Source organism: Echinococcus granulosus, assembly GCF_000524195.1.
Source record: "Echinococcus granulosus chromosome Unknown EG_S00006, whole genome shotgun sequence".
In the NCBI taxonomy this organism is placed as follows: domain Eukaryota; kingdom Metazoa; phylum Platyhelminthes; class Cestoda; order Cyclophyllidea; family Taeniidae; genus Echinococcus; species Echinococcus granulosus.
The window spans coordinates 1,815,083-1,842,021 of NW_020170386.1; the positions used below are offsets into that span (position 1 = coordinate 1,815,083).

The 26,939-nt window shown below is 42.0% G+C and overlaps 4 protein-coding genes across 4 annotated transcripts; 2 read left to right on the forward strand and 2 right to left on the reverse strand. All coding sequences in view use genetic code 11, as the record gives it.

Annotated features, from left to right (window-relative positions):
- Window positions 1-486: 486 nt before the first annotated feature.
- EGR_01699 (Oxysterol-binding protein 2) lies at window positions 487-17,186 on the reverse strand (the record flags this gene model as incomplete). The annotated part of the gene is made up of 11 exons (XM_024490948.1): window positions 487-644; window positions 736-928; window positions 1,544-1,705; window positions 4,330-4,526; window positions 5,194-5,317; window positions 5,637-5,888; window positions 7,118-7,327; window positions 12,341-12,624; window positions 13,069-13,315; window positions 15,532-16,169; window positions 16,826-17,186. 11 exons carry the CDS (start codon window positions 17,184-17,186, stop codon window positions 487-489), a joined length of 2,826 nt encoding a protein of 941 aa, XP_024354813.1.
- Window positions 17,187-17,621: 435 nt separating this feature from the next.
- On the forward strand, window positions 17,622-18,680 carry EGR_01700 (GPI-anchor transamidase; the record flags this gene model as incomplete). The annotated part of the gene is made up of 5 exons (XM_024490949.1): window positions 17,622-17,926; window positions 17,961-18,078; window positions 18,116-18,253; window positions 18,300-18,487; window positions 18,605-18,680. The coding sequence occupies 5 exons, from the start codon at window positions 17,622-17,624 to the stop codon at window positions 18,678-18,680; spliced, it is 825 nt and encodes a 274-aa protein (XP_024354814.1).
- A 1,432-nt stretch (window positions 18,681-20,112) lies between these two features.
- On the forward strand, window positions 20,113-22,481 carry EGR_01701 (TRAF-interacting protein; the record flags this gene model as incomplete). Its single annotated transcript, XM_024490950.1, has 5 exons — window positions 20,113-20,355; window positions 20,574-20,779; window positions 21,067-21,182; window positions 21,516-21,997; window positions 22,152-22,481. The coding sequence occupies 5 exons, from the start codon at window positions 20,113-20,115 to the stop codon at window positions 22,479-22,481; spliced, it is 1,377 nt and encodes a 458-aa protein (XP_024354815.1).
- Window positions 22,482-22,711: 230 nt separating this feature from the next.
- Window positions 22,712-24,398, reverse strand: EGR_01702 (ADIPOR-like receptor; the record flags this gene model as incomplete). Its single annotated transcript, XM_024490951.1, has 5 exons — window positions 22,712-22,852; window positions 22,938-23,319; window positions 23,577-23,757; window positions 23,795-24,011; window positions 24,264-24,398. The coding sequence occupies 5 exons, from the start codon at window positions 24,396-24,398 to the stop codon at window positions 22,712-22,714; spliced, it is 1,056 nt and encodes a 351-aa protein (XP_024354816.1).
- Window positions 24,399-26,939: the final 2,541 nt, after the last annotated feature.

Genomic DNA, 26,939 nt, shown 5'->3' on the forward strand with positions numbered 1-26,939 from the left:
ATGATTTAATATGCAAGAGGTAAGAGTGATGAACATTCCATAAGAGGGAATGAATGAAGAGACGATAGATGAGAATTAAACACTTGAACGGAGGCAAAAAGGGGAAAATTGAAAGGAATTATTGTCATAGAAAGACTTGGTTTCGTAAAATATGAGCACATGTCTATAAACACACCAAAAGCATCCCAGGGCTCAGAGGAAGGAGCTAGTGAACAACTGTGTACACTGAGAAAGCATGGAAAATAAGGGAGGGGATTGAGGAAGTGAGAAATCGCGCCTTTTAGTTTTCTACATCAGCAGCAGTTGCGTTGGGGTGATGAGAGTAGGGAGAACAAAGGGTAGCTTGCTTAGATTAATAAAAATAGATGTCAAGACAAAAAAACAGGCAGTGGGAGGAGATGGAGGCAAGGAGAGCAAAAAAGAGTGGGAAGTCATGGGAGAGAAAACCTGATTCGATCACAGCCAATGCAGAAGAAAGCGGGAAGACTAGAAGATGTTGGGACACTTTGACCAGTCCTGCTTCGCCTTCGCCACCCAATATGTCCCGTTGAATTCGTGGCAGTCTTCGTCGAAGTAGGTATCATGGGTGGAGGAGAACCAGACCGGAGTGTATGGTGGCCCACATTCGGGATCTAGAGGCTCCTCTAGCAGTCGGAGGGTAGAAGCACAAATTGACACCAGTGTGTAAATACAGGCTACTTTTGAAGCTGTAAGTAAACAGAAATGCAAATTGACCTCCTGCCTCGAAGAGATCCCATGCGCGTCGTTTGCGTCGCTGTTTCACCTCGAGGCGCTCCTTCTCAGTGTTCGCCTCGTCCCACCGGCCGAGCTCCATCAACCGCTGGTCTGGTCTGAGACGCGAGTCAGTAGGCGCAACGCCCTGCTCGGGTTCGTTCAACTCAATGGCAAGTTGATTGAAATTGTACATCTGAAGAAAATAGGCTTTTGGTGAGTCACTGATCCACTCAAATGACAAGTCGATTTCAAGTTCTACTGCGCTGCCGTCCACCCATGGAGAGGATTAAACAACATCATATAAGACACACTTGGGTCTGAAAAAGAGAACGAAAATCTAACAGCATCGCATATTCACTTTTACAAGAGATGGCATTTATAGATTCGCTTGCAATGTATCAAATTACAGCACACAGTGCTCTTGGGCAGCAGCATACCACTAAGGCGAAACCAATACGGCAAGCTACACAGGTTACAGTGCATAAAAACTAGAACAGTACATAAACAAAGCGCAGAGACGATAATTAGTACTGGGGCTTTCATTTTTCTAGCTTGCATAACTTTATGCAACTAATTACGGTAATCTACACAATAACTACCCACTTAGAAGACTTCTCTGAAGAAGCAAAATTTTATTTTCATTCTAGTGGGTAACTATGACCGTAAACAAAGATCTGCACAACTGCTCTGATGATACATTGAAAGTTTTAGGGTTATTACATAAGTACAAAGTGATAGCCTTCAGGTATCATGATGCACTACCCCAAGGAAGAAAAGTAAAGCAATGAAGAAAGACGATTGAGCTTACCGATTCGGAGTTGGGAGGAGGCGGTTCAACAACCAAAAGCACAGTGGATGAGCCCTTGGGTGTTCCATCTGGGGATACGGCGCAGCCCTCTACGTGGTTGTCCCACCTGCCGCTGAGTTTGTACACCAAAGTGCCCGAAGGGTCATAGATGAAACCACTCACCTGTTAAGGATGGTACACATCACCGGAGGATGAGTATGTCATGAGGCTCAACACACATTTCGTTAATGCATGAATTCGGTATATGATAGAGGAAGAGGTTTGTTTGGTTCGATTTCAGGGGTAACTCTAGTGCCATTAAGACTGAATACGTTGGCAGGATACCGTGAATTCAAAATCTGAGCTCGTGCGTGTGGATGGGGGGTTTGCGCTTTTTACCTTGCATCTGCACGCATGAGCGCGCACGTGTGGCTAGGACGAGCACGGAGATACTAAAGATAGCGGCCAGCGCCGCCAGCACATGCAAAATGGCGAAAAAGGCTTAACAAAAAACTTTGTCAATGGGAATAGAATTTGCACAATATTAAGGCAAGGAAAGAAGAGACAAATACGGGTAGTAGAGACTACAAAATTTTGCAACTAATTTACTGCAGCCTATTCACAAAATATAGCCATTCGATTAATCGCTGCTTCATTTTACGACTCGCATAAAAAGCGTGTATCGAAGATCCAACAATGAACTTTCAGAGCCGCAATGAATTTCTTCCTTGCAGAGATACTGAAATCGCATATAAGTTAATTGCTTACTTTAAGACAGATTTAAACAAAAATAGAACAAACTATTTTCAGTGTGGATGCGGTTGGTGGAATATACTTTAAAGGTACGCTGCACGCAGCGACAAACAAGTAAGAATTAAAGGACTAAGGCGATTTTAGGGCTTTCGACCTTGAAAACGCCTGGCATAGCTGCAGTGAAAAGATTCTCAACGCAAATAAGACCGTTGATAAGCATTTAAAAAAGTGGAAACTGGGAAATGTAGTACAAAACTTCTGCCATGCCGCGTCAAGAATCTCACAGAAACCAAAAGTTAGCATCTTATTGGAATGTCAGCAATGCTTTCGTTTTAATTGGCGATGAGATCGCAGCCAATCTAAATCTGCTCTAGTGCAAGAAGGCGATAAAGCACTCGCGTTTTGAAAGAAAAAAAGGTGACAGAAGACACCACCAAAAGTGTGTTCAGGCAAGTGCGTTTCGTACAACCTTTTACTACCGCACAATTCTCATAAGCACGCTTTCAGTTTAAGCTTCATAAATTCTCCTACCGCTTGTAGCTACCTCATTGGACTTTTAGTGAACTGTCTTCATTATAAAAGCGCTATAAAGTACAGTTTCAGTGCTTGAACCTCGCTAGCTACCGAGGCACCTTCGTGAGAAAACTTATGCGTGTACCGCAAATGAAAGTCAACACATCACAGCTTCAAATGTAAAGATTGAGACTTGTTGTACGAGTGAAAAACGTTTCTTCCGTGCGCATAGTACAAGATAAATATCACTTAAGGCTCCACATGTCATACATGAATGTCTACGACGGTAGTGAAAAAATTCAAGAAAAATATTAAATTGGCAGAAAAAACCTCCAAAATTATATCAAAATGACGACTAGAATCTCAAAAGAAAAAAATACTAAAGACTATGAGCATTCAAAAGAAAGAAATTATAGTAATGAAAGGGGCTGGCATGCGCCCTAAATGGTTTTCCCATTTTAAATAAAAAGAAACCGTGAAAGTGCGTTGCAGAGAAGGAATCAGGAGCATGGCTCGAGCCTTCATTTAAGTCAGCAACAGTCCGTAAAGCAACGATTAAAACCAAGGTAAGTTCATTTCCAAACTAAAATATTTGCAAAGTATTTCACGGTGCATCATGAAATGTCCCGATACTCAAACGGCATTTCTCGTGGTGACAACTCATGCATAAGCTGATAGCGGCAAGCACAAACAACATAGATGAAACGCAATTGACTTATAAATTCCTCACAGGATTGTGCACACCATTTAAATAAGATTGCAAGCAGTTATTCATCCAGCTGTCCTCACGACATATAACGCTATGAACTCACATTATTGCATTTAAAAGTTAATTTAAAGGATGTGAAGAAAGTGTACTTCAAGAATCGATGAAGAATGGAAATTCAACCAATTGCCAGCAGATACATCATTTATGAAAAAACAATAATAGTTGAGTAAAACGCACGTAATCCTTTTTAAGCATTGGGTCATGGGACTTCGAATAATGAAAAGCAGAACATCTAAAAACTTGGGAACAACACAGTTGGCAAAACATTTACCTTCTTACATTCAGTTAGGACCAATTTGATACCATAGAGCCTACTGATCAAGTGATTGTGAAATATCGAATGGAAAAGTGCCCCTTGTTAAACATGCTTACCGATTAGGCCAACTAGTTATACAACTAACTTGAACCACATTAGGTGCAAACGATGGCCCAAACCTCTTTGGGGGAAAATAAACCTAAGATAATTCAAATAATGCAAATAAGAGTTATTTGTTTACCATATTACCAAAGTTGAGGAAACAGTCCATGACTCCTAAACTTAGCTTGACGTTTGTAACAAGATTGCGCTGATTACCGTAGCTCCTAAGCTGGAGTGACTGCTTCTACCTGAGGTAGCACATTAGAAGAATGATCAGACATTGATTAGGGGAAACAGAGATGAAACATGCTCGCCATAGAAAGCAAAATTCAATGACACAAGAGTAGTATATAGAACTACTATTTGGTAGGGGTGTGTTTGGGTATTAGAGGATGATAGGAAGAAGCCACGCACCTGTCGACCTGGGTCACGGGAGAAGTAAGAGTGCGCCTCGTAGTGCATGCGACAGGTGTAATTGGTGTTGTGGTTCTTTATCACGGTCTCGCCGTGAATTTCAGCCCACAGCCGCCCTACGATGATATTGTGCACCGTGATTGTCACCTTGGACCACGTATAGTGCTGACCATCCTTGAAGAGGAGATGAGTACCCCCTGGAACGAGGAGAACCAAAGCGTTTCAATGCACCCCTTTTCTCATAACATAGCATTCTAAAAAGTGGCCCCAGGGATGCTAATCAATCATCCCCCCCTTAGCAAAAAGCTGTAAAGAGACTTTTTGAGAAACAAATAGTGCGATCTTCTTATGGGACTGGGAAGGAGTTTGAAGACAAGTTTGTACAACCATTGGATAAGCAAAATTCAACTTTAGGCGTTCATGTATTTCATATAGGAACAATAGAACACGTCTTTTCCCTCTTGAAAAGAAAGAACTATGGAATTGCAAAGGAGAGAAGCGTGAGAAAGCGCTGAAAGCTTCTTAGGTGAACAGCAGTTCAGTAGTAATTTTTCAGGATGAAAAACCATAAAAGTTAAAAAATGGGAGATTAATCCACGCGAATCCGTATCTACATCTTTGGAGGAGTAGCCAGGACAATTAGATTTAAAAAGCACCAGAAAGTGTCAATAAATAGACAGTGATTTTGGGTACTTTCGATGCTCACAATGCAAGTTCGTTGCCAATGACTATGTTAATCAATCGCAAGGCCTTAGACACTCTATCTGAAGGCCATCAGGGGCATGACAACTGGGACACCGAGAAAACTCGTCTACATTTAAATTAGACGAAAAGATTCACGGAGGAATAATATACACAGCTTACCTTTAGGTATAAGTGAAAGATATTTGCCACGGAATTTGCTGTTCACAGTGAACTCCTGCCAGAACTTCCAGCCGTAGCGAATGGACTCACAGTGATGGGCAACCACCGGTGGGTGATGACTGACCTGCATTAAGAAAAAGGTTCTACGTGAGCACACACACATGGGTGAGGTAAATACTGGGCTTTCTCAGAGCTTCACCAATTCATGTGATGAAGAGAATTCGCACAATACGTAATAGACAGGCTTGACAGTCAAACAACCACAGAAATTCCGCAATGAAGACAGTTAGACTGAAGCGCAAATAAGGACCGTAAACGGGGGGCTTTCAAAGGAGCAGGAAATAATCACCCAAAGCCAAAGATCATTCGACCACATTGGAAAGAGCAAAATAAATTTCAATGATACCGAGAAGAGGAGAAGAAGAAAGGGAAGGACCACCCACCTGCTCAGCGAAGCTGCGCCAACCAAAGTCGTCGGAGCGATCGCATTCGTAAGTTTCGCCAAGGAGGGGATTGAAGGGTTTGCTCATGCGCACCGCAGTAGTGGCATAGCAGGAGACTGAAAATGCCGCGATCCACGCCATTCGTCCCACCGGATCGGTGTTTGCCACCTGAGCCGCTTCGTCGAGGCACTTGGAATAAGTCAGGTCCTCTGTCACGCGTTGCAGAAAGGATAGCGGTTCGTTGAAGTTCACCTACCGTGAGCATTCAAAAACTGCATGAGGCACGGAAAGCCTAAAAAGTGCTCTGCCATTTGTAAATCCAGTACGCTTAAGGTGGCTTAATGAAACGCTCTCCTTTATTTCCTAAAATTCAAAAGCGGGGGCATTAAAATTAGCAGCACTTTAAGAGTTGCATACTTCAATAGTTTCAGTATAGATAGATTACAATGGTGTACGAAGGGTGAAGAAATTATGCGGCTTACTGTAGCCCCGGATTCTACTTGGTTGATGCGAAAAAATAACGAGGCATGTATGCATGCGCCTACATAAAACTTGTCACGTCAATTTTTGGCACGAAACACAGCATCTTCCTTTGCATCGGAATCAGGAATTTGCCTTCAGAATGGGTAACACTTGACATACAAATCGCCTTTGTGTTAAACTCATAGTAGCCATAAGCACACTCAGAACTCTTGAAGAAGTAAATCCGAAATATCCACTCCGCGCCCACCCACTGATTTTGAAATCAAAGGGCGTTATTAAGTTATGCAAAAGGTATTTTGCAGATAGGCAAAACAGTCATCAGCGATTTCTTCAGGACATTCCATTGCCCGTATGCACAGATTACGATTTTTTAGATTCAAGGTCACCGCCTTAATCTCGGTGCAATCGAACCGTTTTACAACTACTTCCATGCACATAAAAATCTCACCTTTAGTTTGTATACCGGTGCCTGTATTGAGCACACCTTTAGAAAATTTCTACATTTTACGCTAAGCCCGGTAATGTGGAGGACTGTTACCATCAAGGCGCTGTTCTGAGAGCACCGACTGGACAACTGATGTACTTTTCAACCAAACAAAGAAGAGCGTAGTTTAAAAATAGCAACGGTGCGTTTTGCTCACTATATCCGAAATGAGCTGTAAAAACGGGCTGGTAAGCATATCAGTTACGTAAAAGAGTACTCATATAACCGAAAAGGGAGGTTAATGCTTTATAAATACCACGCTGAATGTTTGTGCCCAACAGAGTAAGAATAACAGTGTACTGCTTGTTTCCTTCCATGGCAACACCTTGATTTACAAGCGAATAAAAAAACTACACAATGCATACACACACAAATTTCAAGCTATATGCACAATTTTGGAAGATTAGAGTTAAGTAGGAGTATAGTGCACCATACAATCCTGTATTTTGCAAAAAGTAGTGCACAAATACAAAAGCAGAGAACATCCCCTTTAGTTGTTGAATGAAAAACCCACCGGAAGAGGTATTCTGGAGAGCTCCTTGCCAATGCAGTTCTTTAGCACACCCCAGAGATTCAGGGAGATGCGCGGTCGAGGTGGTATGGAGGTCCGGCGCTGATGTCTGGGACTCACTGCAGAGCCCTCCGGAGACCTGGCAACACCATCTCTTCCCTCGTTCGAGTCCTCATCCTTCGCTCCCCGATCCCCTGCCCTATTCATTCGAGCCTAGAGCGGAGAGAGGAGGCCAATCACCAGGTTAGTTTTGGGTGACCGATAGGTACCGACGTATGCGGGATCTAATCCCACCTTTACGCCAGCCTGTCAAGTCAGGACGGACATCTTATTCGTGTGATTTACCAACGGCTGCGGCGACGACTCATCACCACGATTTGGATGGGCAACACAACGCACAGCACAAATTGGATGAAGTTGTAGTTTTGACACTGACTTGTCGGTCTTGCCTTCGTATCTGATACTAACGCTGTGGCCACAAAAAACTGCCGAACATCAGAATTGGTGCGAAGCTTAAATGTAGCAAGGTTTCAAGACTGCACTTTTCGCAGGGCTTCAAAACCACCGGAAATTTTTCCAGAAAATTAAAAGCAAGTCATTTGGTAGAGAAACAAACTTAGTTACGCCGGTAAACAATCCCGGAATTATTAATATTCAAAATAATTATTCTTGAAAATTTTCTCCTACGTTCTCCGGAGTAGAATGTGATTTTGACCCGTTTTAAAGTGCACCTTTTGCAAAATTCATGGACAAGAGTGGTCTAACTTAAAAAAACAGCTTTATATCTACATGACCGAAAACATGCCTTCTAATAAAATGAAATTATATCATATATGGTTCTGGATCACATCGAAATGGAAGTACAGAAACAGCAGCTGAGCCCACCCAGAATTCGAACAATCGGATTTGAGAACTAACGAAATTATCAGGTGAGAGGTCTTGTCAGAATTTACAAGGTGACAAGGCTAATTTATTCACAAAAGTGTGTATCAGCTTAACCTTGTGCCGTCTGAAATAAAAAAGGGTATTATATATTTTGAAATTTGATGGTGAATAGTGAGACTCTAGACTAGAGCAAGGAGGTTTTAATGAGAGAGGAATTGGTAAAATAAACAACACCCTTTCCACCACAAAGAAAGCGCGGGGAAAATGAGCTGATGCAAGGTATTCACATATTTTCCATGCTTTGAACTCAGCGATATTCATGCTCAAATTATCAAGACACTAAGAATTACACACTTTACATTGATGAATAAGCGCATCTGCAGCACTATTTCGTCAGGTTGTCACCAAATGAGATAAAAGGCAACGAAAGATATGTGTGAAAACAGTAATTCGCTACTGGAAACGGTTTAACATGCAGGTACGTACCATTAGGGGTGTTTGGATGATTGGAGAGAAGAGATTGCAGTGAGCAAGAGAACGCCTCAGAGATAAGAGAGACGATTACACACAAACGCAGGTGGCTGGCTACGAGCGACTGCAGTGATAGTTGTGGCTTGCGCCAACATCACTGACGCCGAGTGACCAATGAGGGTCGAAGCAGGTCGTGACAGTGGCATAGAGATGCGTGTGCGAGGCAGAAGTGTGGATACATTCGCGATTTCTATGTATCAGACCTGTTGTGTTCACGGGCTCCGTAAAAGCACACAATCTTCTGTTTATCAGCGCAAACCAACAGACCAAGACAACCTCCGGGTGATCCCGGCGAGAGGGCATTAGGGTCACGTAATCATAATAGTCTCACCGCAGGATTCCTCAGTTTTCACGCAAGCACCCCCATACACACAAACGCACAAGGGATTCCAAACATTAGGCAAATTAGTTCCACAAAATCGTTCAATCTCGGCACTCAAATTCAACAGCATGATAGGTGGGAAATTTAAAAATAAAGTAAAAACGCTGTTCCAATCCGCCTTATTTAGTGACAGGAAATTTTAGCATTCAAACACAACATCATATAAAGGGCTATGGCATAAGAGAAAATAAGTAACCAACTTCGCTATTTCTTTATCGTATAGGATTATTCAGAATGTAGAGGAAACCATGCAAAAGCAACGTGGAGTTATTTGTTCCAAGCAGATATGTTTCGCTGATTCAATTCAATGTGCGGAGCTCTTGAGTTAAATTTTTAAAGTGTGGATTTGACATCGAGGTTGCAGTATAGGTGCAGGTATTCGCCCAAAAGAAACATGAAAGCATTCTTCTCGGTGGATAAGACGATAGAAAGCGTCAGCAACACAAAATCGTTTTAATTGCTTTGCTTTATAAAAATGAGAGATGCGAAAAAAGGGGCAGAAGCTTCGATAATACAAGCAAATCAATCGTTCAAAAGTTGTTTTCAAAATTACGCGATAATACTATCCGGATTGGAAAACAGGTCATTTACGCTCAAGAAATAGGCACAAGCTACTCCAGGCCACTTTTTCAGGACTGCCTTTTAGTAAGCTTGGAAAACATCAAGAAAATAAATATAATGTCGACATATTGTGTTAGGTTTCAACTAAGAATTAAAGCGCAAGAAGCAGTATGTCGTAAATGGCAGCTTTAAGTTTTGTTTGTCTAGTGATAAAGATGAAGAAATGTAACTTAATAAGGCGACTTAGATTAAGAGTTTGGAATGTCTCATGCTTAGAAAATCCAACAGGGATGCAGACAAGGGAGCGAAGTTTTGGTGAGGAAATGAACCCAGGTAAGAAATCGCACTCCACTGTAAATTCCAAAGAACACTTTCAAGCTCGATGAAATGTATTATGACACAACTTGTTTACGCGGTCCGATTAATAGTTTTAAATGATGTAAAAGCCCAAGCAAGCACGCTGTTGTGGTCCTTTTAAATCAAACCACAATGAGTGATTTAAACAATACCGAAGTGGGACATTTTTCAGCTTTTCGACAGTAGATGTAGGAACGGCAATGACAAGAAGGCTGACACTGCAACGAATAATTAGCGAAACATCATAAGGCAAACAGACACAAACACTTATCTCTAATCATAGCTCTTCTTTCAACTGAATAATAATGTGAAATTAGCACACGCTGGTGGCAGCAGTGATTCCATTTTTTTAAAAGACGTGTGAATGACACCACTTCCAAAGAAAGTAGTCTGGTTCCTGAGGTAAGCGAGTGAAATGGAGTACAGTATTGAAGATGGGATATAGGAAGTTGCTGGGTGAAAATGGTAGCGGAAGATGCATGTCCGACAGTTCGCTTCCCTACCTTCTTCCTACCCCCGTTTCAGCCCCAGGAAAGCAGCGCCGTGTGGGCATGCCTACTGGAACGCGCAAAAATAGGTGTGGATGTGCGAACGTGATCGACCTACGAGGAACTACTTACGTGCATGTACACAAGTAGATGGGCAAGCAAATACATACACAAGGTCAATCACACACTCCACGTTAAAACGCTGTGCACACAAGTCTTAGCGATGTCAGGAGTATGTTTTTCAGTTCTCCGCATTCAGACACCAGGCTGCCATAAGAACTCCTTTATTAAAAAACAACTTCCATTTCCATATGTCAAGGCCTTATCCAATTATTACACGACAGGACCCAATGGAGAGAGGAATAACGGGGAGTCAATTTACAGCCCAGAATGTCAAAAGTTAAAGCAGGGACAAAGGGGAGAAAATTACCTTCTTCAGGGATGAATTAAACAGATGTATGACTAAAACAAACCCCAATGATTCTTTTAGTGAGCCGTGGGTGGGATTTTTCAAGCAATTACTTGCAAAACTACTGCGCAGATTCGAAGAAAGTGCAAGTGTAGATTAAAGCAAATTTTATGCCTTTACAGATAGGCATGGGGAAATGTCTGTCTTGATGAAAAATGGCCTAGATGTCGTTTTGCAACAGTCTGCAAGTTTTTCTTCAGTAAATAATCATCAAGAGAAATGCTGCCACTGAAAAACCCAAATCGATCCCGTAGCAGCACCCTAGAGGAAGGATAGAGTTGCTCAGACACTCGAGGTTTCATTTGAAAAACAGTAATGTGAACAGTATAAATGGCTAAAAGATGCATACTTCGTGTTTCATTTAATTTAAAAACGAACAGAAAGGAGACATTCAGCCGGACATTATCAACAATTGTAATTCCAGCAAAACGGAGGAGACGAGAAAGAGCTGCGTACTATTGGTTGGGGAGAGAAATACAATCACAATGCTGTTAAAGCCATCCAAACTCATAAGATGCTAAATTTTACGTCATCATCAACACGTGGTAATGATCTCCCCAAAGCTAGGTGTTTTTGTGGCGCTAGCTAGCGTAGCACAAATCTGAAGATTCGATTTTGTGGAACAAAACATATCTATCTTTTATTGAACACTTTTAAGTGGTAGAATCACGATCATGTTTTAAATAGTCCTCAAATTAAAATAGCGTAAAATGTAGTTGAAGAATTAAAATATGTTGTTTGGAAGACAAATTTGAGAAGTAAAACGAAGATAACATCAAACGTGAGATGTAATTGCTGTTAAATTGTGTTAATAATGGGCTGTGTTTGGTGAAATATGTAATCACGAGGCATTACATACTAAAATATGCAGTATTTGCGTTTAGGATATGGTCTCGGTACTCCAGAACTGCATGCATGTTCTTTAAGCAAAGCAAATAGCAGTTTATTTTTCTGATCACAGGCCACAGTGGCTACTTTTGTGATCTTGAATAACGTATTAGTATAGCGAAAAAATAAATGCGTGGCAATCATGCACTACCACTTAGCTTATAGATTATGAGCACGACCGATCACCTGTTCAGTTGATAAAACTAACAAAGCTACATTTTGCATCTTCGCGGATCTTAAGTATAGCAAAACCTAAACGCGACTAGTCTAGTTCAATTTCTAAGTCAGAATCTAGTTTTATTTAACCGAATTAGCAGCAGTGCAATTTCTTTCGATCCTTTCTTTTGCTCTATTCAAGAAATCGAGTACTTTGCATTGAATCCAGTCTGACGAGACATTTCACCTTTGTTTCAGACTAAGTAAATTCGTTTATAATTAATCTACCTTTACTTCATTAACACTAGTTTGTATACACAAAGAACACTTAACTAGATGCATTCGAATGTATCACCATCATCAAACATCAACTCTGTAATTATGAATGCGAAGAAATATGAAACCACGGTCCAGTGTTCACTTATTTTGGAGGTAAAATAAATTTTGAGTACGGGGAGGAATTAAAGCAACAAGAAGTTAATTTACGTGAAGAGAGAAGAGGGACTTACTGTGGTGGGGGGAGTGCAGGCGGTAGTGTTGAAGGCAGGTCGCCCCCCAGGGACCGCAAAGATGCCTTCCTCGACGGCAGCGGTGACCAGATCGTCTTCGTCGCTGCCCGATGACTCGTCCACGTTGCGAAGGCTGCCCAGAGAGGCGAACGATGGGTGTAGCAACATCGCGTCATTGCTGGTGCCGCCGTCGTAACTACTCCTACCTACACGGCTCGGGGGCGACGAAACGGTACTCTCGGCGTCGTAGAACACATCATCTAAGCTGCTGAATGAGTGCATTCCTGCAAAAGCATGCCCACAAACACACCTACGAATCCAAACTAGAACTGGAGGTCATGTAACATTTGTGACCACGTTTTAAATCCAATGAGCAAGAGTTTTGTTCCTTTCAATGCCGTACCTTTGTTACCACGAAATAGATTGACCAAAACGAAGTTGACATTAGCTGTTCGTTAAAACTCACTTTGTGGGACAATACTCGAATGAAGGTACAGGAAAATCGCATTAAAATCCGAGAGTAAAAAAATGACAGGATATTGAGCAATTCGTGTTTTTTTCGCAAGCCATGCAGCACCATCTACGGTAGTATATTTCCTAGGTACCAGAAAGATAATTGAGCAGAGATTTTACCTCAATCAAATGGAAGATTTGAAAGTGAATACGAGCGCACAGTGCACTTAGACGTGACAAAGTATAGCTAAGGCGACATGGGCAAAGCGGCGTACGTCGGGCAGCGTCGCGCTGGAAGACGGCAGGGGAGGGACCGCGAAGATCGGATGAAAGCGGGGAGGTAGTTCGGTTGCTGGTGAGGGAGGTGTAGCTGGAGTAGAACTGCGTCTCCAACGCCCGATGCTGCTTGGCCAATTGCTCTACAGTTCGTTCCAGACGTGAAGACTTGTCGTACTCTGTCGCCAACCGACGCTGGAACAACTCCGTGGAGGCTGTCCACGCCACCATAGTCTTTTGACAGGTCTACAAGAACCCGATGCACCACTCGTAGTATTATTCAACGCCTCCATCAAATTCACATTAGGAATCTTAGTCAAAAAATGATTGGCAGGATCATGAAATCTAATCATGGACAAAGCGTTATTTGCTAATAAAAGATTTTATAATTCAAACATTAGCTTCACCTTGACAACTCATGGAGCCTCTGATTTGTCTTTGAAATTCTTAGTAGAATAGTCGTTTAAAGACATATGCATAACTGCCAAAGCTGCAAATGAATGGTGTCAGGGTTTAAATGTAACTTATTTGGGTTAGACATAAAAAGAACAGAATTTAAATGAATCCTGTCATAATAAAAAAAACGAGAATCAATCCAAAAGTGCTTTATGATTTCCAACCTATAGAAGCAAAAGCGACTGAGAGCTTTGATCTGCTGAGAGAACAAAGATACATTACAGGTATTAAAGAAAATCTCTATTTAGAACTTTTTGCGCCACCATTGCAAGTCTCAAATTTTAGAAAGTTATCAATCACAAGAAGGGTAATATCATCAGTTGAAATATTGGATGATAAGAGCCTAACCGCATCGTCTATCTGGTGAAGTTCATTGCTCAAGTAGAACCTAGATAATGAGAGCGTAGGAATAATAAAAGTGTACTTGAGGGAACCGGATATCGGAAACTCCGGTCTGGAGCCAAATTGCAATCATCACCGTTACGCAGATCAATTAAATTAAGTGAAGTAACACTGGCACAATGTCGTGACCTACACAATACTAAACTGATGCGCTGACGAGGAAGAAAGCATCGTCTGTGTAGAACGAGATGTATTCAATTTAATTTGAAGTGATATGTGTCACGAGACTTGTGTTACATTGCCGCATGAAATCTAGGTGATGTAGGCTAATGCGCTAAAAGGCGACTGAAGTTCGTTCATCAAACCTCCCTGTGCAATATTCAAGCCAAGGGCTTGTGTAATCAACGAAGGACCATGAGTAATTGCCAATAGTTAACTCGGTAAAAAAGTTACGGGCGTTGATACCTACTCAAGCCAACCACTACTCCCATTGAGGAGGTTCACTTTTGACCGACAAGAGTGCGGGATCACAAAAACACAATTAACTCAAGCAAGCGCAAAGTTATGATAGAAAAGGACAAAAATGATTTATCTCAAAATAGACCTGCTAAGCGCATATCACGCGAGCCAAAAGAGGTAGTACTCAGAGCAGTTCCAGAGGACAATTTTATAAAAAATAACTTAGAACCCACTTATGTGTAAATTCATCACTGGCTCCGAATTGCTTTCAGTAGGCGTCTTTTAACAATGCTAATCCTTAGAAGATACTCTGTACCGTATTCCATGGAAGAAAGAGTCGTAACTATCAAAAAGGTGGGCCAGAACAGGCGAACTCGTGGCGATGAACATTAATAAAACATTTGACAAGAATAAATCGGAATTTGATAAAAGAGGCCGAGATGCAACATAAGCTGTGAGGCATTAATCAAATATTGGGCTATAGAAATGCCTCCATTACACAGTTAACCACTATTCAAAGAAGTATTACTGTATGCACATTTTACGATTCAACCAAAATATTTGAGGAGGTGTCATCCAATTTCGGCTACAGATGTAACGGCTTGAATGTTTGAGTAGCCCAAATCGAAAGGGGTAACGTAACTGACTAATATGTAGTGTTTTCGCAATTTAGCAGCACTTGTTTCATCAGCGAAAATGTGAGTGACTTCATTAAGGCAATTCAAAATTCTTCAGCGCCATGTATAGGCAAAATGTGACCAGTCAGCCTTAGGCCAATTATTAAATCGGCTACTTCCACACGTAATGGTTTAACCGCAAAATCCCAATTTTATTTGCATCAAAATAATCAGTTTTGCACGCCCCATCAAAAAACGCATAACGAAAATAAAATGACTCCGAGTAGAGTGATAAGAGCAGGTGCTGAGCACAAGAGCCTGCGTGAATGCCCTGAAGTGCAGGCTATTGAAACATCATCTACAAAAAAGCTCAACTTTAGCTGCTTTCTAACTTACACCAGTAGACATGATATTGAGGAAGGAAAAAGTTTGACATGAAACTAGGAAGAATACGGGGAAACTTCTGGTTTTGCGATTAAAAATTTGACAAGTGATAAAACAATTCTTAAGGCCGAGTAAAGAACACTAAAATGTAGAACAGCGATCGAAATCAAAGACCATATGTAGGTATAATTCTAAAAAAATTACCTTTATAAGCTCGTCCATAATGGACTGAAGATTGGCCAACGCAGAAAGAGAAACAGTGACAGAACTTTTATCACTATCCCCTTCAGAGGCATTTGTCATTCCGCCAATAAAGCCGAGGACATGATTGGCTTGAATGACCATATTATCGAAGGCCGAGTCGACGGCATTGAGGTGATGCTGGAACTCCCGAGTGACGCGTAACTCATTAGTCAAGCCAGAATTGACTGTACAACGACGTCGGTGAGGGGAATAGGTGATAGGAATAGAGGGAGAGGAGGTAGGTAGTCTCTGAAGGCATGCGATACCCTTCACAGTGCTTTTCACTAGGCGTGACCCATTAGCCATGGGAGGTCCGGATTCAGAATCGGAGGGCACCACTTCGCCCACAGCCGTTGTTACAACACGTGACCGATTGACCATCGAACATGCTGTCGTGACCTCTGGAGCAGTTGAATCAACAGCTGCGGAGCCCTCAGATACGGAGGCAACGGAAATGATCTGGCGATGGCGTCGTCGAAAGGGACGGAAAGAGCGCCAATTGGAAGCACAATTGTTCTGGACAAGTTTGTTACTGCCTGCGGAGTGTCGCGAAGGTACGTAAGAATTTAGGTCGTCCGAACAACTATCAGATTCAGGGTCTGAAAATATTGTAATAATATCGGGAAAGAGTCACGTAAATTGCTTGTGTCAAATTGGTATGATCAAAAAAATATCGAGTTTTTTTTGGGACGAATCGAGAATCGCAGGCACCAAATTGTATAGTTAAAATACCTGTGTACCCGCCTGGGCTTCACAAAAACAAGGCAGTCCCGTCTTAATGAAAGCTCAGTCGTGTAGTAAGACAAGCGCACGATTAATCACGTGGTATAATTTTTTTTAAGATTTTATCAAACATCAAAAAACGTGTATATCAGAAATGGTTTCAGTCAAGATTTAGGAAGCCACGGAACCAGCACAGATACGACTCAAAGAGACATAGAGCCAGGCGTAAGAAATTACATGGAGGTTTTGAACCCCCATAAGGCACCATTACCGAAGCCACATCTTAAAAAAGGAAACCTTATTCTACTAAAGACTTAATGACAACTACAACAGATAACAATAAAAGCAGGTGCCATGCCAATCAACGACAGCGACTATCAATAATTGATAATGCTCGAAAAGGCAAAAAAAAACTAAACATATCGTCAAATTAAGAAATCCGTAGAAAAATTAAAGTGTAGAACACCATGGTAAAAGGAAGTTAGACGAAATCCAGGATATCAATTTTGATAAGTTCAAGGGAAGAAAATACCATTAATACTTTGGAGAAGTTTTGACTTAGCAGAAGTAAGGGCTGCAAGCCAGCGTCTTTTATCCTGTTCATTCAAGGCTTTCAGATGGTACGAACGGCCACGACTCTCACGTAAAACAAAAGACGTTGGCGAATTTTTCTGGGAAATTGTAACATTTGTTAAGTCAATCGTTCCCATGCAGGTATGAGATACCGCACTGGCATTACTAATTAGCAAGAAGTTAGTCGTGGTCGGCATGTACCTGTAGTAAGAAAACAAACCATTCTCTAAAACAAACCACCTTTTGCGATAACCCTTCAGATAGTTTGTCCACTTGTATAGCCAACCGGACGGTAAATCCAGCGCACTATCAGCACCCATTAATAAAACCACTAGACGTCTTCGGGCAACAAGTACAAATTCCGCGCAGAAAGTAAGTTATTTCATAAATTTACATAGTTTTTGATTTAAAATTTATAAAAAGTTGCGATATTACTTAAAAGCATATTTTGTTTTACTCATTACTTAAGTTAACCGCGCGAGATGAAGCGCCTGGGGTTGGTGAGCGTAGTTTCTAAATGTGACATGTAGATCCTGATAATCTTAATAAATCTAGTCTACACTAATCATACAAATAACTGGGCCGTTTTGGTAGAGACTTCGCGATTTTGGTTTAACTACCGTCATGCGGGGAATACTTTGGGTGTTTATCGCAGCATTAAACGAATGGGAATTCCAGACAGGTGTGGCACGTTTTCTCCATCGTTATTATGTAGTCAAATAATTCTCATGATTGGGGATTCATATGCATGCAATATGAGAAATCCGCGCCCGGGGACCGTTTATCAGAGTGCCTACAATCCCATTGATTTATATGGTGATGATATTGAGGTGGACTATCGTGGCTATGAAGTTACCGTTGAGAATTTCATCAGAGTCGTAACCGGTCGTCTGCCGCCCTCGGCACCCGCATCCAAAAAACTCAACACTGATCAGTACAGTAACATTCTCATTTACATGACCGGACACGGTGGCAACGGGTTCTTGAAATTTCAAGATGACAATGAGCTATCTAGTGTCGAACTAGCCGATGTTGTCAACCAAATGTGGCTTCGTCGCAGGTGTGGTGTTAATTTATCAGCTGTCCATTAATAGATACAATGAGATGCTTATTATTACCGACTCTTGCCAAGCTGAATCGATGGGAAGTCAAGTCTATTCTCCAAATGTCATCACAATTGGCAGTAGTAAAGTTGGAGAAGACTCTTTTGCGGTATTTTGACGCAGATACAATTAATGACCAATTTTAGCATCATTTTGATTCTACCATTGGCGTGTTCGTTGCTGATCGATACTCTTATTACGCACTTCAGTTCCTGGAAAAGTTGACTCACGAAAGTCGGCAAAATATCGTAGAATTTGTGAGTGTCCGTTCCATTCCCATCCTGGTTGGTACACACCGTACTAATCGGTTGTTCATTTATCTAATTTTAGTTAAAGTTGTGCTCTTTTGACATGTGCAAATCCACGGTTAAATTCCGTACCGATTTGCTTGTCAGGGAACCTCACGATGTGTTAGTTACTGATTTCTTCTCTAGCACCCATCATATTGAAAGTGGATCATATCTCCTTCCTTCTGGAGATACCAATTTAACGAATGAAGTGTACACTGAAAATGCCAGGTACGTCTCAAAAGCGTCGTAGCTTTATTCCCTGCATATTGATCCAAGTCGGATTTATTTGCCATATACTTGTCTTGTTTGATTTGTATACTTGTAAAATCATTCATTCCTTGCCAGTACCTCAAACAAGCCAATTATCGACCATACTTGGACATATGTGCAACCCTTTCCTGCGGAGTTGGCATCTTTGTAAACCATTCACCTTTTGATACAAGCCCAACATTTGTCTGCGGAGTATGCTGCAATTTTTCTTGTCTTTTCACACTGTAATGCATTGATATTTAAATCATCCAAATGACCAAAGCCACCTTTTCCATAATGGTTGTTTCCACCTGCCTTTCCTAGAATATACGCTTCGTGGGGAACGTCCGGCAGGTCAGATTTAACGTCACGCATTTATTTTATAAGTTAGGAAGCAAATATGGTGGGTGTCGTTACTAGTTTAAATCTCCTGCCTGCTAGCGAGGGTTGCCGCCCTTCGAGCCACTGGAGGCACGTGGTTTGGGATGGTGGGCGGTGGAGGGGTGTGTGAGGTGGGCGGGTGAACGCCAAGGCGTGGTGAAGGGTCGCGCTGGGGGGCCTCATTGCTACCGAGAGGTCTACAGACGTTGGTAGTGGAGTACTAATCAAAGTCGGGAAAATTGAGGGTGCACGGGCAGGGGGGTAGGCAAGTTTCTGAAAGAGACGCTGGGGTAAAGCGAATGAATTCGTTGTGATTATGCGTCGCAAAATTGTTTTAAGGAGTTCCATGTTGCAGTTCGGTCAAAAAGGCAAAAACGTAAGGTTCCAGCGATTAAAAATAAACTATCGAGATAGGATAAAACAAAATTTATAGATAATTTTCCGCAAATCTGGAGCCACTATTACTTTTTTGGTTACGTAACGTTACATCTAAATTCCTGTAAAAGTGAATGGGTTGTATGAATACTTTCGAAATAAATAATCCACTCGAGTCTGCAAATGCATCACAATTGGCAGTCTGACCCCGACGTCGTAAATTCAAATCTGCCTGGCACGTGAACTTTTCTGCTGTTTTTTTTGCAAATCGTCCCATTTTTATGGGCTTATAGTCCATAATTTCTCTATTTACAGATCACCCAATCTTTTTCGTAAGTTCATCCTCGCTTACTATTCCACATAGCGTGCAATTTGTACTCATCAGTACTCTAAAACGTAAACTGTCAACTCTAGTATTTTCCAACCTATTTGATTTGGTGAATTTGCCATAGAATTCTCTGTACACCTCAAATTTGCCATTTGTGGCAGTTTTGTTTCTCGAAAGTACTTTTATTCATGCAGATTGTTTGTTCTTGTCAGTTGTAACAATTAAAATATATCAACACCGGGTGTTCCAGCAAAATACGTATCATGGTATTTGCTTTTATAGTATCGAATTTGTTCAAAAGACATCTCTTGCACGTGATACCAACCCTAGGACAATGTTTTCCTACTTCACTTCATTTTCACAAATCTGAGTCGAATAGACGTCCCCATTATTTTACTTTCATCTAGCCATTATGGATATTCAATCACAGATCACTAATTGCTCCTTTTTATGTATTTCTGCTATATACCTCGATCAATGTAAACGCTTATAATTTTGTCTTTTAGCCGTTTTACTCACTATGATACTTGCTGAGTGCTCCATATGTCAAGAAGTACTAGGAACTGGTACAAACGAACACATATCAGCCCTCCTTTGTGGTCATGCTTTCCACGCAACCTGCATCAAGAAGTGGTTGGAAAGCTCCTCCACTTGTCCCCAGTGCCGCATCGTGGTGTTTGGTTCAGAGATCATTCCGCGACTTTTCTTTTCGTTTATTGATGGCTCCTCTGATTTCGGTGAAAGTATCCATCACGCTGATGGCGTAAGACCCACCTTTGTGGAATATTTTTGTATCACTTGGTTCTAACAAAGCGATTTTCCCCAACCACTTATAGTAAAGCCATTTCATCCAGTGATATCACTATGTGAATTTGCGGATGCATTCAAGTTCTTTGCAGTGCATCACACTTTTCAAATTAGTATAATTTTGTCCCTTTACACTGGTTGAACGCAACAGTTAAGTAACTACTTTGCGCATAGCTGCGACCCTCAAGTGTTCGTGATGTTTCGTCGGCGCATTTGGAGATCGTGAGACTTCGTGGTGCACTGTCCGTCTTGGAAGCCCGAGCAAAGTTAGCTGAGCAGAAAATCAACGAACAAGCAACCGAAATAAACACCATCTCTGAACTCTATCGGGAGACTAATGAACTCTATCGACTTGAACATCAAAAATGCCTTCAGGCAAGGTGAGATGTCTACTTCACCGGTCCCATTTTCCCCTGGCAACAGTAGCACTAAATAGAGCCATTTCATCGATACTTTAGTACTGTACTTTTCGTTCAAGCAGTTGTCCAGATGTGTCGTATTAGTTGCTTCATGTATTTTCAGCATATTTCTCGTTCAGATCCATCAGTGCCTAATTGGAACACTAATTTGATCTGTAGTATCCTGTGTGCCCCAGATAAGTTACTCGTATTCTACCTAAAGCTGCTTTTGTGATTTTTCATTAAAGCTTATGCTATTCACTTGACAGAATGCAACTGGCTGGCTACTCTAGGGTTGTGAAGGAAGCGCAGGAGATAAAGGACGAGTGCTTCCAACTACGTCAAAAAACGAACGAACTGAAAGACATCGAGGTCCTCGTCAGATGTGAGTCAAACCCCCTTACTCTTGGATCCCATTTGCTTGTGTTCACAGTTGTAGCGCGAGCCTCAGCGGCGTAGCAAGTGAAAACGATCAGTAGCATCACCCAAATATGTATTTACCTTCACCGTTGTTTGAAGCCACCCTCCGTTCATGCAAAACAACGTTGCAATACGCGTAGTGACTACTCATTAATTTGCACCACAGCTGTAATTCATCAAACGTGCGGACTTATCGGTCGAGGGAATTTTCTATACTTTGGATCTTGCGTGCCCCAAAAAATATAGCACCTACTAAGACGATGTATTTCACTCAAGTTCGAACATTTTTTTTAATCAGCAAATGAAGATGCCGCGATCGAGTTGATGCAAAAGTATAAAAACCAGAAGGATGATTATTCGCCCGAAACAATATGCAATCTCTTTCGCTGGGTGGCTATTCTTCGTGCGGAGCTATCTGAGGCACAAAATCGATCGCGGAAATACCGTACGGACGCACATCGACTGCGACGTGCCCATGCAGCGTCCACCAAACTCGTCGCTGATCTAGAAAGACAAGTGGAGCGCTACAAGGGTCGCGCGACACAAATGGAGTCCGAAATGGTGCGCCTCCTGGAGGAATCCGCACACAGTTCATCGATTGCAGAATCTTTTTCTGCCGCGTCAACCACCCCCAACTGTACGCCTGCGAGCATCAGGACGACAACTTTGGGTACTGAAAACAGGCTCAGCCTGAGACGCTGTCTGCATCTCATTGATCTACCTACTCCTGAGATCAACACCAATATTCCGGAACCCAAATTGGGCGATATACTGCCCAAAGTAAGTGAGGGCTGGAGTTCTGCCCCTTATTCGCCTGTTAAAGACGCGCAACTGGTCGTGTAACCTGTTGACGATTAGACCGGCCTATAAATTTTGCAAGTCCACAAGCGACTAGATCTATGAGCACCATCCAGCGATGTGTTTCACGTTCTAGGTCGCCAAAGTGACACCACGCGTTAATCCGTTCAAATGTGAGTCCACTCCCGGAGTAAAGGACGATGCGGATGCGAACAAGGTTTCCTTTTTGGACCTCGACCCTGACGAGGAAGCGGAACAGCTGCCGCCTCGCGAAACGTCTGATCGTAGGCCTTCCAGCCTTTTCAAGCTCGCCATAATGAGAGATTTTAATAAAAAACCCAATAACAGACCAGAAGCATTTAAATCTGCTCAATACAATGTACCTGAAAGACAGAGGCCGAGCAAAAGCTTGACCAATCCCCGCAAAAAATGGTCCGATCCGAACCTCCCCAAAAAATTCATGTAATCGTTCTTCGTTAAATTAATCTTCATACTTGTGGTTGTGCTACTGTACTTTTATCCTGGTAAATTTCTATTTAAATTACCTCCAAGTTATTAAGCTGGTTAGGGTCTTAACTGCGAAGAACTTGTCATTTACTATCAGTTAGGGGGCTAAGAATGACAATGCAGTAGGACGTGGCACCGTAGTAAGCAACTACTGATATCACGATCATATCGAGATGCCGAGTCAGAACATTAAGTATGAGTAAAATTAATCGGTGGGGTGGGTTTGCAGTCTCCTCGACTCAGGCGATAGTTGGAGATCATCGCGACGCCGTAGTAGTGCACTGTGGCGGCAGCCACAACAAACACGTGGAAGATTTGGTGGCTCTGAAACTACAAGTGGAGGAGAGCGAGCTTGCGCAGTTCAGAGAAAGTTGTAAAAAGGGAAAGTAGCGTAAACGCGAGTTGAGCGACGTACCCAGATGTCACAATAACCGGGGAAGCAGCGTTCTGGGATGCGGAGAGCGTAAAGTACAGCGCCAGAGATGTAAAGAACTGCCATGAATATGAGCCAGCCGAGAGATCCGTCCTCAACCGCAGAATTCCAACCCACCACTACGGCGTAGTGGGTGGCAGGAATAACACCGGAAAGACCCAGCCCAATGAAGGAACCAGCACGCACTGAGCGAAATCGAGGGCTCGCAAACACATCCAGCATTGACACACAGATTGACGTGACGCCGAGCACGCAAATCAACGATAGATAGCCTACCATTGCGGAAAAGTCACAGTAGAAGGTGTAGTAGAGATAAGGCACAAAAGACCCGATTGTCAGGATTGCAATTCCCGCGTAGTCCAGTCTGCAGCATAAAATTAACGATCCTTAAGTAACGTACTAAAAATATCCAAGACGGTTTGAGTCAGGTTCGTCTTCAAAGGATATTGAACGTATCCTAGCTAAAAATGTGTGAGCCTGTAACAACAACCGAAAATCCGGAACGAGAAGTCACCCTATACGCCCATGGAGAATAGATCACATGATTAGATAACAATCCAGTAGCAATTGAACAAGCGGAGCGAAGTGGATTATGCAAGGAGTTAAATATTACCAACTGACTTGTTAGCGAAACGGGATACTTTAAGGGAGTGGCAACTGAGAGTGTGGAAAATACAGGAGAATCCCAAGCAGACTACTGCTCCCAAAAAAAACGCCGAGAAGACCAATTTGTCTTGCCACTGAATGCTTTCAGGAGCAAATACCACGAAGAAGGTCCAAATTGTGATAAAAAGCACACAGCCTGGAAAGGCAATTAAATTAACTGCAAAGCTATTTACCAAGGAGGTGAGTCCAGATGTTACCCGTTTCGGTATGGATTCGAAAAATGGATTTGGCACAACTCCAGTAGGAATTGAGCGCGGGGCGATGACCGCGGACTAAAAAATCATTGTCCTTCATCCACACCGGTAATTGAGCGAATTGAACTAACTGCCACCCCCGTAGCCACACTTGCCGCACAAATTCTTCCGCACTATGCGCCATCGACTGTGCAAGCTGAAGCAATCAGGTATGACGTACTGTCAATATACATTCAGAAAATAGTCCTCCTAGATCAAATCATCAAGCCGTAAGAGCAAAAGAATTACATCAGCAAGATGCGACATGCATCATCCAGTAGGTTGCTACACAATACGTGTCTCTTCTGGCACAGAAACCCCTACTTGTGGTTCTAATGCACTGTTAAACTAATTGCTAGTAGACAACGATTCACCGACCACATAAAAACTACCTCTAATGGCAGCTTACACTGGCGAAATCATGGTTAAATATTGATTCAGTGCATCCGAATTTGGTAGCATCGACTCCGTCGGTCGTACCTACACCTGAGCCTCTGGAACCACCATCACTCAAGGATGCATCAACCCGCCCCTCCCCTGCCATGACAATAGGACGCAGGGAATGGTATACCATGATAACCTTGAGACTTAATAAGAATTAAAATAAGATGCAGAAACTGTGGTAGCTACATTGAAACATTTATCGACATAAGCCAACAGTAATTGAAATTTTAAATGCATTTAGTGACACATTTTTAAATATCAGGCCATCAAGGGGTAGCGATCACAGCAATCCAATCAGTTCTTTGTTCATGAGCTTTGCATTTTTAATATATTTCAAGCCCTGCCGGCTGTAAAAATTAATATCAGAGTGAGTTCAATTTTTAAATGTCCCGTCTTGCACAGCCTATGCTACTGACAAGCAACTTTAAGTACTTTTTGACCCCCATGCCTGTGATAAATCTAATGAAATCACTGCTTTTCCGTGCACATTTTTTGTCGTTTACTTAAAATTCACAGTTATCTTGTAGCACGTTGGTTGTTTAACCCCTTGTTTTGGTAAGGAGCCACTTTTGGCTTAACCACTGTACCACACCGTGGGGCTGGCCTTCGGGCAATGGCAGTAGCCCTAGTACATTCTCTATGTCGAGCATATATATTCTGCCCGAGAAGTCTCGGGACGCTACAGGTACTTTAGAGGGATTATTTATAGAGAAAGTTTCTCCTGGGCGTACTATTACTGACATTAATTTGGTACCTAACCAAGGTGTTGTAGTAAGCATGAATGGTGTATGCGGTGGAAGAATTTTGGTCTTAATTGACAGCTTTTATGCCGTTTATACCAAAGTAGTAGCTTGTCCCCTTCATTTTGGTCATCTGTTTTGATAGAGATGCAATGATATGTGCTGACCTGTGTGGTGGTTTAATTTTTTGTCTTGCTGGGTGTGCTTAACTACCAACATTGACTCCTTTAGATTCTAATAGCCTTACTACTGTTTCATACTTAACAAATGTGTTCCTCAACATGACGGGTTACTACGACTTTTAAAACTATTCGAGTCGCTTAAATGGTGGTGTTTGAAAGCCTACCGGACCCAACAGACCAATACGTAATACGTTGATTGTTTAACTCTCGGTTTTAATAAAGGTCCACTTTGTGTCTTGTCGATTCTACCTCGCCGGGTGGGCTGGCCTCTGGGCCATGCTAGCCGCCCTTACGCCCTTCAAACGTTCCGTACGTCTTCTTTTGTCTTCAGGGAAGTCTCGGGGCGCAACAACTATCCTGATTTCCAGCCTTAGATTCCATACCCAAACATGGCAAAGGGACAGGATTTGCCGTGGACGAGTAAACTTGTACAGACTCTTGGTAAATACAATTAAAAATGGTGACTCCTTACTTCACATACTTTAGTTTTTGTATTCCACAAAAATCTTGTAAGCAGTGAAAAGGACACCAAACTTGAACTGCTAGGAGACGCTTATACCACCTATGTCTTGATGTCAATTCAGTTAACGAGCGATATCTCTTTCGCATCTCTAGTATTTGAATAAAAATCAGATAGATATCTAGGATTTATTGAAGGGATCACAGAGAGATAAGGAGGAGTAGATGCAAAGCATTAGACAAGTGAACCTAGCCCAATTCATGCTCTTTTGGGTGACCCTGTGTAGCGTCCCCAGACTTCACTGAAGACGAATGAAGACGTAATACTCGGGCAGAATATACATATTCAGAAAGAAGAAGGTATTCGGGCTACCGGTATGGCCCGAGAGCTGGCCTACCCGGCGTAGTACAAAGAGTAAGTTAAAAGTGGCTCCTAACCAAAACTGGGAGATGAGCAACCATCATATTACATCTACTTTTGGACCAGTTTTACTAAGGTGAAAGGTATTCACACGAAGAATCCTCATTTTAGGAAATGATCTGGTCCTAAACTACACGTGACCAGTGCACTTCCCTTCCTCAATGCACTTTACAAATTAGTCGAAACTGAAGATATAATACAATGGGTAGGATGCAGCAAGGCGCTGAGATTAAATGCCTACCTAGACGCCGAAAAATCAATTGACTGATGTTGCTGACTCGAAAAATTTCTAAAACACTTTTTCCATTGCAATGTTCAACGCAGGGAGTTAGCCACGATACGTGTTGGAAACAACGCTTAAGATTAGGGGGGAGTATGTATCGCCCCAATGTTCCATCTGTGTCCTAATTCAGTCATTATCTAACCACTGCAGTTTGCAATATCAATACGATATAGGCTTCGGACAAGGCCATCAGGCTCTCAAGTCATACCTGTTCTTGCATGTTTCTTTTATTTGTTGCGACTTAATGGGGATTTCGGTCACTGCGATCTATTTGTATCGTAGTTCACCTCAGAGAGAAGCACATATTTTGGATTAGTTAACCAAATATTTTGGCCAATATGACTTGCGCAAAATGTACAGCAAAAAGGTATGTTGCCTGTAACAGTTTGCAAAGCACAGTTTTAAATGTTTGAGTACGCTCGTTATTTTCCTATTAAATTTCGTGCCTGTCTCCATTGATTTTCGTGTAAGCATATAGCTATTAAAATTTTCTAAAAGAAATAATCATTATAGACCTAACAGAATTATAGACCTTTTGAAAGTGAAACAAGAAATG